General features: G+C 41.4%; 1 protein-coding gene across 4 annotated transcripts in view; it reads right to left on the minus strand.

Annotated features, from left to right (window-relative positions):
- The window catches only part of Ca-alpha1T (Ca[2+]-channel protein alpha[[1]] subunit T), a 340,709-nt gene that overhangs the window by 223,822 nt on the left and 99,973 nt on the right, over positions 1 to 16,914 (minus strand). For all 4 annotated transcript variants that reach the window (XM_068362312.1, XM_068362310.1, XM_068362308.1 and 1 more), the window contains one exon: positions 13,746 to 13,906. In XM_068362312.1, the coding sequence (XP_068218413.1) occupies positions 13,746 to 13,906 (161 nt within the window). The remainder of the gene's footprint in view (positions 1 to 13,745; positions 13,907 to 16,914) is intronic.

Raw genomic sequence — 16,914 nt, forward strand, 5'->3', positions numbered from 1 at the left:
GGTAGACCTCGCTAACGAGATGTTTAATAAGATCCCAAAGGCCTGTGCTAGGCTTAGACCATCAGCTCCTCCAAAGCCTATTTCATGGTCATTAGACAAAGTCCTTCATTTTGCCTCATTACTAGATAATGAGGAATGTGCGTTGAAGGACCTGACTCAAAAAGTGATCTTCCTTTTTGCCCTTGCTTCTGGGGCCAGAGTTAGTGAGATTGTGGCCCTCTCGAGAGAGGAGGGCCGAGTTCAGTTCCTGGATGGGGGAGAACTGAACCTGTTTCCGGACCCTACGTTTCTCGCTAAGAACGAGTTGCCCACCAACAGGTGGGGTCCCTGGAGAATCTGCCCTCTGAAAGAAGATGCATCTCTATGTCCCGTAGAATGCCTTAAGGTCTATCTTCGTAGAACTTCAGACTTCCATGGGGGCCAACTATTCAGAGGAGAAACATCGGGCTCGAATTTATCTTTAAATCAACTTAGGGCGAAAATTACATATTTTATTCGCAGAGCGGATCCTGACAGTTCACCCGCAGGTCATGATCCGAGGAAAGTTGCTTCATCATTAAACTTCTTTAACTTTATGGATTTTGAACACCTTCGTTCATACACTGGCTGGAAGTCTTCCAGGGTATTCTTTCGCCACTATGCTAAGCAAGTGGAGCAGCTAAAGAGGTCTGTGGTAGCAGTTGGTTGCGTCGTTAACCCTGCTGTTTAACTCTGCGAGGAACAGCGGAATCATTTGGGACTTGGATTCTTGGGTGAATAGTTAGTTATATATGTTGATATAACTGGTAGTGTAGGCTCTCAGAGCCCACAGTGACTGTTCCAACGTTATGGTGATGGTAACACAAGTACAGACAGGTGTGCCAAGCGTTTGCCAACGCTATTGTCAGCGAAGTAGTAACATGGACGTTAAGTTTGATACCGGGGTATGTGTAAGTGACACATATGTTTTCTTTCAGATAATCATTCATCCATGCACTACAGTACTTGTGAAAATTGTTGGTCATCCACCTAGCATATGTACATATTTATGGTGACCATGTCTATTTATTGTTTCTCAATAAACTTGTTCTCGGGAACCTTGCGTCTCCTTCACCTATATTTTTGATTTCATATTGTTTTTTGAGCATTTAGCCTATGTATATTAATCGGGGATATCTATAATAGCCTATTCCTTAATGCAAAGCCTGGATTATACTGGTTTATACTTTCCTTAGCAATAAGGACTCCACCCCTTTCTGAGGATGGTGGTAGCAGCAAGTTTAATCCTACGCAGATATAACCTTTTGTCTAATTTTACTTCGACCAGGGTGCTGGTCGGGACTTTTTCTTTTGGATACTGTAGTCCCGTAAGACTTCGCTTCATATAGAGTGAGACCACTATATGGTACTGGCTGGCGAGTGATTCATACATAGGTATATGTACTCTTCGTTCGTTTCTAGAGTCTAGTAGGACTCCTCCCTGTAGGGGGCAGGAAGCACTCTCATGGCTTATGATTAGTGAAAAGATGTATAACGGTAACATCTTAGGTCTGTCAGTCGAGTTGACTAAGAAACATTCTTGAGGAGTACGGCACGTATTGAGAATCCACAGATACAGTAATGCTCTGGTATACTTCCATCAGGACGACATGGCTTGAGCCCAAAAAACGGATTTTGAGCGAAGCGAAAAATCTATTTTTGGGTAAGATAGCCATGTCGTCCTGATGGACCCGCCCTGCTCCTTTTCAAAAATAAATAAGAGTGAAAAGGATAGTAGGACCCCTCCCTACATACAGTATCTGTAGCACCTCGTGTATCGCTACAAGGAATACAGATGGCGCCGTGAGCGGCGCAGGGCACGCTTTCGAAACGGGGAGGAGGGATGCCTTATGAACGGCTCCCCCCTTTCTTATCGTTTTCGTTTTCTTGCCATTTTACCCCTACGAAGTGTTAACTCTATTCGGGGTATAGATTGCTATGAGGCGTGTCAAGAATACGTCCACTGATATTTACGATATCCCTAAGGTCTTTTTTAGGGATACTCGCTCCAGGAGTTAGAATTCTGGGTACCTGAAGGTAAATTCTCTGGGAATATCGCCGTAGTTGTAATATACCCTAGGAAGCTGCCTTTAAGGAACTTCCATCAGGACGACATGGCTATCTTACCCAAAAATAGATTTTTCGCTTCGCTCAAAATCCGTTATATATATATATATACACAGTACATACATACATATATATATATATATACATATATATATATATATATATATATATATATATATATATATATATATATGTATATATATACATATACATATATGTATATATATATATATATATATATATATATATATATATATATACACATATATATATATATATATATATATATATATATATATACATACATATATATATATATATATATATATATATATATATATATATAAATATATATATATATGTACATATATGTGTATATATATATATATATATATATATATATATATATATATATATATATACATATATGTATGCATATATATGTGTATGTATATATATGTATGTATATATATATATATATATATACATATATATATATATATATATATATATATATATATATATACATATATATACATATATATATATATATATATATATATATATATATATATACATATATATACATATATATATATATATATATATATATATATATATATATACATATACATATATATACATATACATATATGTATATATATATATATATATATATATATATATATATATACATATACATATATAAATATATATATATATATATATATATATATATATATATATATATATATATATATATATATATATATATATATATATACAGTCAAACTTCAAGCTACGAAAGAATCGACTTACGAAATTTTCACTACACGAAAGGAGATGCGAAGAATTTTACGTCTCGGATCACGAAAAATGTTTCGGACAACGAAAGGCAGTACGGAGCTGGAGCCTGACCGTATCAGAGGTGGATTTTAAAATTCGCGTGCCCACAGCCCATAAACTCGCTACCATCCTCCTGCGTTCCCATTGGTTATCTCCCTACTCTTATACTAGTTACCACCATGAGATCCTACTCTCCTATTGGTCGTCATCTACTGTACTGTATTCCATTGTGCATCTACGTATCGGCGTTCGTATGTCTTCTTGTTCCGGCAACGATATCGTACGCATTGACTTGGTGATTGTGATTTTGCTTTTGTAACAATTTTACAGTACGCACTGTTATTGTGTGTGATACTTACGATACATCATTAGCCATGGGTCCCAAGAAAGTCGCTGATATCAAGGGAAAGAGGATAATTTTTTCCATGGAGATGAAGATGGAAATAATCAAGAAATACGATGCTGGCATGTGGTTAAGTGCGCTCAGGAATATCTTAAAAGGAAGGCAGAAACAAGCATCTTTCGACAAATATTTTAGTAGGAGGCCTTTGGTAGAAGCAGACCAAGCGCCAGCTAAGAAACGAAAGTGGCAGTGATGAAGAAAATATGTGGCGTAATTAAATTTAGAAAATAGAAAATGTAAAGTAAAAAAAAAATAGAAAAAATTAAATAAAAAGAGATTTTATTTTAAGTTTACTGTATAGTAAAGTTGTGTTAATATTTCCTGCCATTTATGGATGAGTTTCCTAAAATTAATTGTTGATGTTTTCTGTCATATATAAATCTGTTTTGTAGAGCTAAGTGTTTACGTTTTCTGCCACTTGTACGTAAACGTTTTCCGCCGGTTTCATCCTCTACCGCACCACACTTCGCTCTCGGACATCGCCTCACTCCAAAGGTAAGGTTCAACATTTTTGTTAATTTATTTTTACTGTTTGCTCTAATTAAACACTTCTTTTCCAGAATAATATTATCAATTTATTATTAAATGATCAAAATACAGTGCTTTTCATATATTTAGTAGTTTAGTGGCGAATATCCTTTTCATGATCATTTAATGTGGTGTTTTTCTAGGGTCTAGAACGAATTAGGCTATTTACATGTAAAAGGTGACTCGCTACATGAAAAAATAACTTCACGAAAGCCCTTACGGAACCAATTAATTTTGTGTTGCGAGGCATCACTGTATATACATACATATACATATATACATATATATACACATACATATATATACATATATATATATATATATGCACGTATTATATATATATATATATATATATATTTTTGGGCTCAAGCCATGTCGTCCTGATGGAAGTTCCTATAAGGTAGCTTCCTAGGGTATATTACAACTACGGCGATATTCCCAGAGAATTTACCTTAAGGTACCCAGAATTCTAACTCCTGGAGCGAATATCCCTAATGAAAGGGATATCGCGACATATCAGAGGACGTATTCTTGACACGCCACATGGCAATCTGCACCCCAAACAGAGATAACACATCGAGGGGTCAATTGGCAAGAAACGAAAACGGGAAAGAAAAAGGGGGAGCCGCTCCCAAGGCTCCCTCTTCTCCAGTTTCGTAAGCGTGCCTGGCGCCAATCCTGGCGCCATCTGTATTCCTTTTTGCGTAGCTTAACAACTCGGTGTTTTTTCCTGTGTTTCTCGCAAATCTTGGATTTATTCAGCTTTTCATGGCTTCTCCAACTTCGTCGGCCTCTGATAAGTTGAGTACCATCTCTTTTATGTATAAATGTAGGCTCTTGGTAAATTTTTAAGTGATTAATAGGATTAATCTTTGTTACAAGAGCCGTTTCCTTTTGTGCTTTAGTATTATTTTGGCGAAGTATTCGCCAACTCTGGCCTACGCTAGGCCATGTAGCCTAGTCGTTTGGTCCTAGTACTTTCTGCATGATTTTGGTTTTCCGAGTGTATTAAAATTTTATTGAAGCATTAGGCTGTTTTTTATACATTTAAGATTATGTTGAATATTTCCAAGATAGTATACGAGTGAGTTTCGGTGATTTAGGTAATCGATTCTCTTGGTGCCTAGGCTAAGTTGCTTATGGAGCCTTAGTATACTTTCTCATACTCCCCGGTTGCTTTCTTTTCTTCGGAGAAAGTATGCAATCCCTTTCCCTCTGTTTAAGCCTTGGGCTTATCCCTAAGTGGTTTATCTGAATTAACTTTCGATAAAACTATACTGGGGTGTTACTGTACCTTCCTGTTCCAGTAAGTCTGGTTTCAGAGTGGGACAGAACAACAGAGTTTTTAGTCCGAGTCTGTGTTCGTCTGGCTTGGGGTAGAGTCTCCCTCGCTGGCCTGACACAGACATAGGAGGCTTAGCCTCCTTAGGTCACTACCGAAGGTTTCTGTACGAGATGATTCCTTCTTTTGTGATCTAGCAGACTAGTCCTTGTTGCTGTTCTCGGTGGGAGGATAAGTTTCTTTCCCTGGGAGTAGCAACACCTTCCTTGCTTTGGTTCTTTGGGAGCTGGCAAGTATTGCTGGCCTCCCTCCTTGGATCTCCCTTAGGCTAAGATGAGTTTCCTTGGCTGTGGGTGATCCTTCACTAAAGCAAGGTTGGTAGGACCCTCTTTTGTCCCTTCCCCCTCTATCTCCGTAATGGCCTAGCCATTACAGTACTGTACGTCATTCTACATCTGGACCTAGGATAGGTTAGGATGTGGAATTGACTCAGTCCTTTGCCGGCCGGCAGAGTCTGCCGGCCGGCAAGGGTCTTCTGCTTTGAGTGCTGCCCGGACCTCCCTTGGTCCCTCATCCATGCCTGCCTGTAGAGCCAGACGGCATTGGTCAGGAAGCCTGAATTAGATTCTCCCCTTCCTTATATGCACTCTTTCGGATTGCCGGGCTTGGAGGTTGATTACGCTCTTATCCCGGCATCCATTCTGTTTTCTTCTAGTGCTGTACCCGACCCGGCTGCCGGCCTATGAGGCCGGCAGCCGGGCAGTCGTAGTCCTCTGGTTCTTTTGCTGCTGGCTGGCATCGGTTGTGTACCTTTGCCGGCTGGCTAATGTCAGCCCTTGTCTGCCGGTCGCTAGGAGCAGTGGCCGGCAGCCGGGTGCTACCTTGTGTAGCCGACATTGGCTGTTGCCGGCCGGCACATGCATTTGAACCAGCGTTCTGCCGCCTTATAGCTGTTAAGTAGTATACTTTAAAGCTAGTTATGATGTGTGCCGGCCAGCAAGTGCCGGCCGGCACATAACCTTCTATACTGTACCAGTATTCTTCGGTATAACATATACTGTAAGAGGAAAACTATAGTATAAGTTTTGGTACAGCACTGTGTGTTCTAACACTTTTGTGTTGTCTTGCACAGCCCTTTGCTGTTGCCTTACAGATAAGAAAGTGAGTTCTTTCTTGTCTATTATCCAGGATTTTAAAATCATTGCTTAGGTGTGAGCTCCACCTGTTTCCTCTGGAAACTTTGCATTGGTTATTCTAGAAGAGATTAACCATACGATTTTATTATCTGGAAGGCTGCAACAATTGGTTGTGAAGGAAACACAAGTGTGTGTCTTTCGTTTCTGAATTGTTATGCTAAACTGTGCATATCCAGTGATACGTAGTTCACTTGATACTCATGGAAATTTCTTCTCTTTACAGGAGGACCCTCCGAAGTGCGGAAGTGTTTTCTGCAACGTCCGCGGTAAGAACCTCTGCGGACATGAGTTTTGTAGGAGGCACGCAGCATGCGCTGTCTCCAAGGGTGATCTCCAGTATTGGGACCCTCAGGTATGTACCGTGTGCACTAACCTGATTACTGAGGCCTTTGATTCCCCTAGGACGGCGGAATCAAGGGATATAGCAAGGGAGAAGCTTCGTACCTGGGTAAGGGGCTTCCAGAAGAACACCTCTGGACCTTATCTTCCAAGTGAGAAGATGAGGGCGTATCTTTTCCCTAGGGCATCAGCTGATGCAGTGATTCCCCAGCCTCAAGAGGAGATCCCCCAAGTTCAGATCCAAGTGGATGCTGAAGTCGCGGTCGCTATGCAAGACATCCAGTTGGATGACAGGATGTCTGATGTGGACGAGCGTCTGGAGGAAGACCTCCTGGCAGGAGGCCAGGATGAAGTTCAAGCCCCAGACGTTGTAGAGGAAGAGGTCGACGAGGTGTCGGCTACTCCGGTTCAGATCCCGGAGCCTATTCCCTCAACATCGGCCGGTCTCCTAGTAGAGCTGGGACAGGCCCTCTCCTCCATTGTTGGAATGATCCAACAAATGCAGAAGGAGAATCAGGAGAAGGCGGCTGCAATGGAACTGCGGATGCAGAGCCTTGCAGCATCACATGGGCCCCAGAAAAGGCTCAATGTGAAAGACCTTCCCTTGTGCTCAGATGTTAACCCATGGAGGTATGCTGAGCACATGCCGATGACGACTGGAAAGATCGTCATCTCGGATAAGTTGGGTTCAGTTCCCCTAGAGGAGGTGGAATTCTGGCCCAGCAAGGGGTCATATCCGGACTGTTATGTCCGGCTGAGGAAGGAACCAGCCTCAAAGGAGGAGACAGAGCCGAAGGAGGTCATAGTGATGGACCATGCTAAGGCTCAAGCTTTGCTTTCATCCTCGATGAAAGAGAGGGGCTTCACGAACTCAAAGGTAGCTGCATTGAGTAAGAAGCTCCCTTCCTTTGTGTCCTCTCCTGCTAGAGCCTTCCCCTTTTTACAGAAAGGGTTTGCGGCTGTACTAAAAGCAGTCGAGGCCAGCAAGCCTTGCCCCTCCCTGGAGGAGTGTAAACCCTTGTCGCTGGCCCTGCCTATGGACCACAAAGACTGGAAGGACGTCCATCTTACCTTCTCAGTTGGGAAGTTGGAGGCTGATATTGCCGGACGTCAGTTCGGCGAGGACCTCCCTAAGCTGTCTGACTTTCTTTTGCGGAGAGAGCTCGAGACAAAAGAAAGACTGGCTGCCTCAATGTCTCTTCAGACTACTCTTGAGACGAAGGCAAGTGACCCCAAGGTCCATGAAATGTTCATGGTAGTGGCCAAGACTCATCTGGCCACAGTGACGAAGGATCTTTATGGCTTCGTCAGGGCGAGGAGAGCTTGTAGGGAGTTCGTGTTCACCTCGGCTACGGTGAGGCACGAGCCAAGGAAGCTAATCTCCTCCAACATTTGGGGCAAAGACCTGTTCCCTACCGAATTGGTCAAAGAAGTTGTTGATAGGGCTGCCACGGAGAATAGAAACCTTCTCCAGAAGTGGGGCCTGGCTAACAAAAGAAAGTCTTCCCCGGATGAGGGTCCTCAACCAAAGAGGAAGACTATGAGGACTAGGCTACTGTCTCGGCCAGCCAAGCCTCTTGAACAGCAACAGCAACTGCAATTGCCATTGCCTTCAGTGCCCCAGTTGGTGGCACAAACCCCGACCACATTTCAGTGGGTACCCCAGGCCGTGTCGACACAGTCCACGGCATTCACCCCAACGTTCGAAGGGCAGTCTACTTCCTTTCGAGCAAGGCCTAGAGGAGCAGCCAGAGGGTCGTCTAGGCGCCCCTCAAGGGGAAGGGGATTCAGGGGTGGTCGCGGTCAGGGAGGCAAGACCTCAGGACGGCAGTCCAAGTGAGATGATGCCGGTAGGAGGGAGACTTCAGAATTTTCGGGATCGGTGGACCTTCGATCCCTGGGCCCACAGCCTACTCAAGAACGGACTGGGCTGGAGCTGGTACAGCACTCCACCCCCGTGCCCTCGGTTTTTCCAACACTCCACCCCCGTTCTGGAGGAGTACGTTCAAGAACTGTTGGAGAAAAAAGTGATCCGAAGGGTGAAGTCCATCAAATTCCAAGGGAGGCTGTTTTGTGTTCCCAAGAAAGACTCGGAAAAGCTCAGTCATTCTGGACTTGTCGCCACTCAACAAGTTCATAGTGAATTGCAAATTCAAGATGCTAACACTGCAACACACAAGGACCTTACTGCCCAAGAGGGCATATTCCGTCTCCATAGACTTGTCGGACGCCTATTGGCACGTTCCAATCAACCGTCGACTCTCCCCCTACCTAGGGTTCAGGCTACAACGAAGACTATACGCCTTCAGAGCCATGCCATTCGGGCTAAATATAGCCCCAAGGATTTTCACGAAGCTTGTGAGCGTAGCTCTCAAACAATTACGCCTAAAGGGAATTCAGGTAGTAGCCTACCTGGACGACTGGTTGGTGTGGGCAGCATCCGAGACAGAATGCTTGCAAGCTTCCAGTCAAGTGATCCAGTTCCTAGAGTATCTAGGCTTCAAGATCAACTGAAAAAAGTCTCGACTTTCTCCATCTCAAAAGTTCCAGTGGCTGGGAATCCACTGGGACCTAATGTCACACCGTTTCTCCATCCCGGCGAAGAAAAGGAAGGAGATAGCGGGTTCTGTCAAGAGACTTCTAGATTCCGAAAGGATATCAAGACGCGAACAGGAGAGGGTACTGGGGTCTCTCCAGTTTGCTTCGGTGACAGACCCAGTGCTAAGAGCACAGCTAAAGGATGCAACCGGAGTTTGGAGAAGTTATGCATCAAACGCGCGAAGAGATCTGAGAAGACCAGTTCCGCTTCGGCTACGTACTCTTCTCATGCCTTGGTCCCAAGCCAGACATCTAAAGAAGTCGGTTCTTCTTCAGCCACCTCCCCCGTCGGTGACGATTCACTCAGACGCCTCGAAGGAGGGATGGGGAGGTCAATCTCATCGGAAAAAAGTCCAGGGGACTTGGTCCAAGCTATTCAAGACCTTTCACATAAACTTTCTAGAAGCTATGGCAGTGCTCCTTACCTTAAAGAAAGTCTCCCCGCGTCACTCGATCCACATAAGGTTGGTGATGGACAGCGAGGTAGTTGTGAGATGCTTGAATCGACAAGGATCGAGGTCACCACCTCTCAACCAGGTGATGTTGGCCATCTTCCGATTGGCGGAAAAGAAGAAGTGGTACCTGTCGGCAGTTCACCTTCAAGGAGTCCGCAATGTGACAGCGGACGCTCTATCCAGGTTCACACCGATAGAGTCGGAATGGTCCTTAGACGCAGGATCATTCTCCTTCATTCTGAATCAAGTCCCAGAACTGCAGATAGACCTCTTTGCGACGAAAGACAACAAGAAGTTGCCCTGTACGTGTCCCCGTACGAGGACCCCTTAGCAGAAGCATTGGACGCGATGTCCCTCGAGTGGAACAGATGGTCCAGGATTTATCTGTTCTCTCCTCACAACCTTCTGTTGAGGGTCCTCAACAAACTGAGATCCTTCAAGGGGGTAGCGGCAATAGTGGCCCACAAGTGGCCGAACAGCGTGTGGTTCCCCTGGCATTGGAACTACGGCTGAAGTTTGTACCGCTACCAGATCCAGTTCTGACCCAGCGAGTCCAGAAGTCGACTGTCTGCGCTTCATTACAGAAAACCCGGACCCTGCAGCTCATGATTTTCTCTCCCTAGCGGTGAGAAAGCGTTTCGGGATTTCGAAAGCCAGCATAGACTTCCTAGAGGAATATAAGTGCAAATCCACTAGAAGGCAATATGAGTCATCTTGGAGAAAATGGGTGGCCTTTGTCAAGGCGAAGAATCCGCAGGAGATCTCGACAGACTTCTGCTTATCTTTCTTCATCCACCTCCATGGTCAAGGGTTGGCAGCTAACACGGTTTCGGCGTTTAAGTCTGCTTTGACAAGACCCATTCTATATGCCTTCCAGGTCGACCTCGGTAACGAGATCTTTAATAAAGTTCCGAAAGCCTGCGCTAGGCTCAGACCTTCAGCACCTCCAAAGCCCATTTCATGGTCTTTAGACAAAGTTCTTCATTTCGCTTCTCTGTTGAGCAATGAGGAGTGTGCGTTAAAGGATTTGACACAAAGTTATTTTCCTATTTGCACTCGCGTCCGGGGCCAGGGTTAGTGAAATTGTAGCCCTCTCGAGAGAGGCAGGTCGTGTTCAGTTCCTGGATGGGGGAGAACTGAACCTGTTTCCGGATCCTACGTTTCTCGCCAAGAATGAGTTACCCACCAACAGGTGGGGTCCCTGGAGAATCTGCCCTCTGAAAGAAGATGCATCTCTATGTCCAGTAGAATGCCTAAAGGTCTATCTTCGTAGAACTTCAGACTTCAAGGGTGGTCAACTATTCAGGGGAGAAACATCAGGCTCAAATTTATCTCTGAATCAACTCAGAGCGAAAATCACATATTTTATTCGCAGAGCGGATCCTGACAGTACACCCGCAGGTCACGATCCGAGGAAAGTTGCCTCATCCTTAAATTTCTTTAATTGTATGGATTTTGAACATCTCCGTTCATACACTGGCTGGAAGTCTTCCAGAGTGTTCTTTCGCCACTATGCAAAGCAAGTAGAGGAACTAAAGAGATCTGTGGTAGCAGTGGGTCGCGTTGTTAACCCTACTGTTTAACTCTGCGAGGAACAGTGGTTTTAATTGGGACGATTAATTCCAGGGTGAGTGTGTAGTTACATACAGTACTACAAACTAAGTGAGGGCACTGAGTTGCCCACGTAGACTGTTCCATTTCCAAAGGTGAACCTAGCATAAGTGCAGACATGTGTGCCGAGCGTTTTCTAACGCTAATGTGATTGATTTGTAATACAGACTTTTATGACTTTGATACCTCGGTATCTTAAAAGTGGCAATAATGTTTTTTCTTTCAGATAAACAAGTTCTGTTTACTATCATACTTATGCCTAAAGTTTGGGTTATCCTCTTCTTATATATAAATATATATATATATATATATATATATATATATATATATATATATATATACTGTATAATTGTTGTTAACCTGTCTATTTATTGCTTGTCAATAAACTTGTTCTTGAGAACCTTGCGTCTCCTTCACCTGTGTCAATTTATTGGTATAATTGAGCATTCATTCAATGTACTTTATCTGGGATAATTCTAATAGAATTGTTCCCCAGAAGGGGACGGTGGCGGTTTTACAAGTTTCCTCCTATGCGGATATAAACCTTTGTCCAATACAAGTATTGTGCGGAGAACTGGTCAATATTTCATATTGACGCAGTGGTTCTTTACAAACTATGCTTTACTTAATATAGGGTGAGACCACTATATTAGCTTGCCTGGTATTCATACATAGGTATATGTACTCTTCGAGACTTTTCCAGAGTCTAGTAGGACTCTTCCCTGTAGGGGGCAGGAAGCTCTAACATGGTTTATGGTTAGTTGAAAAATGTATAACGGTAACATCTTAGGTCTCTAGGTCTAGTCGACCGGGAAAAATTACCTCCGGGGAGTACGGCACGTTCTGAGAATCCACAGATACAGTAATGCTCTGGTATACTTCCATCAGGACGACATGGTTTGAGCCCAAAAAACGGATTTTGAGCGAAGCGAAAAATCTATTTTTGGGTGAGATGGCCATGTCGTCCTGATGGACCCGCCCTTCCCTTTCTATGAAAGGGCTGTAGGACCCCTCCCTACATACAGTATCTGTAGCACCTCGTGAACGCTACAAGGAATACAGATGGCGCCAGGATTGGCGCCAGGCACGCTTATGAAACTGGAGAAGAGGGAGCCTTAGGAGCGGCTCCCCCTTTTTCTTTCCCGTTTTCGTTTCTTGCCAATTGACCCCTCGATGTGTTATCTCTGTTTGGGGTGCAGATTGCCATGTGGCGTGTCAAGAATACGTCCTCTGATATGTCGCGATATCCCTTTCATTAGGGATATTCGCTCCAGGAGTTAGAATTCTGGGTACCTTAAGGTAAATTCTCTGGGAATATCACCGTAGTTGTAATATACCCTAGGAAGCTACCCTATAGGAACTTCCATCAGGACGACATGGCCATCTCACCCAAAAATAGATTTTTCGCTTCGCTCAAAATCCGTTATATATTTGTATATATATATATATATATATATATATATATATATATATAATATTATATATATATATATATATATATATATATATATACACACATATATATATATATATATATATATATATATATATATATATATATATCATATATATATATACATTACCTAGTCTAATCCACTAAGGTGAAGGACAAGTGAGGAGCCGTTACTTATCCTATCACCTTTTGGTGCTCCCATACGTCTCTGGCGCTCCATTCCTTTGTTCGCAGCTTCACGCTACTGTTCTGTTGTTTGTTGTGTGCTCTTTATCAGCTTATTTTAAAGATTTTCTTCGTATGATGACTTCCTCTTCTTCGTCTAAGTTGAGTACCTACCCCTCTTTGCAGTTTGATTTAGCTGTAAATGTTTTCGATCCCTACGGGGAAAATTATTTAGCTTTTGCGATTGAGGAAGCCTCAGCGCTTCGCCTATTTAGCAGTGGGGTAGTTCCACCTCCCTAAAAGTCTTATGGCTAGTTTCACCTTCGCTGAAAGGATAATCCCTAATGAATAGCATAAGTTTTATATAAGTGTAATAATCCCTAATGAATAGCATAAGTTTTATATGAGTGTTGGAACAAGTATATTTTACGGATACTGTAAAGTAACATAAAGTCAGGTTTTACATGACAGGTAAAAATAAAAATTTAAGAATATGTGAAGATATTAGATATGACAGGAGGACAATAAGATCTGTGAGATTGGCCAAGCTATAATTTGTAACAAAGGTATAAAATTTTGACCCGAGACTACAGTAGATAGATGTACAACAATATAAAGATATGCGAGAGGAACATGCTGCGCTACAAAAATACTATGCTGTGAATTTAAAAAGTAATATAAATTTCCCTTTCTGGGAATTGATCATTTCACCAAATAGAGGCATTAAATTTATTATTCTATTTGTAATACAAATTCAAAGTATAAAATCAATCAATCAACCTACCCATGAGATGTGCTAATAGAGTCACGCCTCCCTGGAAGATCATGGGGGGAGAGAGACTCGCGGCGAAGAGTGATACGAGGCCCCATGTGGCTGGATGTGTGAGATGAACGAGATGATAATGAAGTGTTGTTGCTTTTGATGGAAGCAGACCTTAGTACTCCCTGAAAAGACACATTAAAGTATTACTAGATTATTTCAACTATGCATAATATGGGAATGCCAATGAGATACATCAACTATGCATATGGGAATGCCAATGAGATACACTAAGTAATTGAATAAGATATTCAATTTCAGATGATTTTACATTCTTACTGCTTTTGGGGAGATAAATAAATACAGTATACATATACCTGTATGCAGGTCATCAGTGTATAGATATGTATAAATTTTTATAATGTACATATTTATACAATGAAGACTGATGGTACATTACCATTAGGTTACTTGTCCTTGAATAACATTAAAGAGCATATTAGCAATAAAAAAAATCTTAAGATAAAATCTATTATTTTTATACTCGACTGACATTATTATTACTTTTACCCAAAGCTGTTTCAATGTCTCAAAAAGTAAAAATCTCCTGTTCTCTCTCCTTGCAAAATGGCTATCCCTCTGGGACCCACTATACCTTCTAGTAATTGATGGCAACTAACTAGTTATGATATGACATATTCCCTACTACATTTCATTTCTTGAAGTAAAAAACCTGATCATTAGTCTCTTGATATCACTGATTGGGGAGGAGGGAGGTGGTTTAAAGGTTTACAGGCTGCTCATGAATGGCAGAGGCAAGGGACAGTGACACTGTCCTAGCGAACAGGACAATGCCCTAGAGACTGACCATATATACATATGATCAGCACCCAAGCCCCCTCTCCACCCAAGCTATGATCAAGGATGGCCAGGCAATGGCTGCTGATGACTCGGCAGATAGACCTATACGCTCCCCCCAAACCATCCAACCTCAGCTCACAAGGATGGTAAGGTTGCAGACACTAAAGGAACTAACGAGTTTGAGCAGGACTCGAACCCCGTCTGGCAAATACCAGGCAGAGACGTTACCAATCAGGCCACAACTTCTGGGCATGTAGAGCATGTGAACATCAGGTGAGTATAAAAATAAAAAGTTTTATCATAAGAATTCTGTTTACTTTTATTGACACACTCTGATGGAGATGGAATAGTGGAATAGTGGAGGAAAGAAATGGAAAAGTAACACTTTAGACTAATAAATTTATCAACCACTTAAGACTTGTTTAAAAGATAACCAATCCTAACCTCAAATAAATTCGTAATCCCTCAAGTTTACCAATTGGATTCCAAATCAACACCCACTATACACCTTTTAAAACTAATGTCTCACACAGTATAATAAAGTAAACCTTGAACTATTTCATTGAGGAAAACAGGTACAACTTAAACTAAGTTTAAAGGAATAATTTGAAATTGAATTCTCATTTACACCATAGCTATCACAGTTACTACAGCACTTGATAGCCAGTAAATTTTTAATAAAAACAGGTTTCTTTTAGATAAACCTTTGCCAAAAAATTATTTCCAAGCAAAGAGTAGTCGAACTGCCACTTTGTGAATCTAAACTTGTAGGACCTTCCTCTGCCTTGAAACTAACTTGCTTTATGACCTTGTCATTGAAACCAAAATGATATTTTAGGAAAGATGACATTTGAAAGTCTATATTAACCAACCAAATAAGAACTTTTACTCTTAATATATCAATCTTATTATCATACAACTTCACAGTTATCTGACTTATCATCACCCTTCCTTCCCAAAAGGGGTATGTGGCACATTTATCTGTAAGATAATTAAAAGAAAAAAAGAAAATTCCAAAAAAAAGAACATTGAAAAAAATAATCCATTCTGAAAACTGTAGGGTCTTCACAAATAAAAGACCAAGAATACATTTGCAATCCTGAAGAAAATAAGTTACACCAAGGTACTTGACAAACTAGCTTCTTGAGCACAGACTAAACCTCTGTAACCTAAATACACAATTTCTTCAAACAAAAACCAAAATTTCAACAAATTACCCAAACTAATTCTTCTTACTGAAAAATTCCTTAATTTGTATCAATCTATATAACCCTTATATATTATGCAGTAGCTAGCTGTTCTCTATCTTCCAAAACAGGCCCTTTGTTGAATTAGATACATATCTTGGAAAAGGTATTTGTTTCTTTAACAAGGAATGGTTGGAGGCCAGAGGCATCTGACAGGACTCCTTTACCATGGAACATACTGAACTAGTAGAAGGAAAAATGTTTCCTATAAGAAGCTGAGAAAGACTATCATAGACCTATAAGGATAGGACTACCCTAGCTCCTTTGGCATTTCACCATAAAGCCTTTCAGAGCTGAATCTTGATGGCCTTCCACCATTATGAAATGAAGCCCTTGGAGGTATGAATTTAAAAGATATAGTAGCCACTGGCTCAAAGGGAGAAACATGGGTACGTCAAGAAAAATGCCTCAAAGTATCATTTGATATCTCTGGTTGCTTGTGTAGCCACCTTATCAATCCTATCAATATCTAATACAAAACCCCAAAAAAGGGGAAGAAAACAAAGTTGCTTCTGAGGATTAGACACTGTCCCAATCATAGACCCTTTTTAAAAAAATAAATATCACTTCTTAGATTAACCTAATCCATTCTGAAAACTGTAGGATCTAAAAAAAAATATAAGACCCACATTACTTTTCAATCCTGATGAAAATAAGTTACACCAGGGTACTTGACAAGACTAGCTTCTCAAGCACGGACTTAACCTCTATAGCATAAATACATAATTTCTTCTGACAGAAACTGAAATTTCAACAAATTACCCAAACTAATTCATCTTACTGAAAAATTCCTTAATTTTTATCAATCTAAATAACCCTTCTATACTGTATTATGTAGTAGCTTACCATTCTCAATCTCCCAAAACAGGACCTTTATTGAATTAGATACATATCTTGTTAATGAATAGTTGGAGGCCAGAGGCATTTGACAGGACTCCTTTCCCATGAAACTGGTAGAAGTCTTCTCAAAGTTAGATAAAAGAAGAAGAAATTTTACTATTAAGCCTTTCAGAGAGGAATCTCGAAGGCCTCCCTCCATTATTAAATGAAGCCCTAAGAAATATAAACTTAAAAGATATAGTAGC

This window comes from Palaemon carinicauda, chromosome 38 (assembly GCF_036898095.1).
Source record: "Palaemon carinicauda isolate YSFRI2023 chromosome 38, ASM3689809v2, whole genome shotgun sequence".
In the NCBI taxonomy this organism is placed as follows: Eukaryota; Metazoa; Arthropoda; class Malacostraca; order Decapoda; family Palaemonidae; genus Palaemon; species Palaemon carinicauda.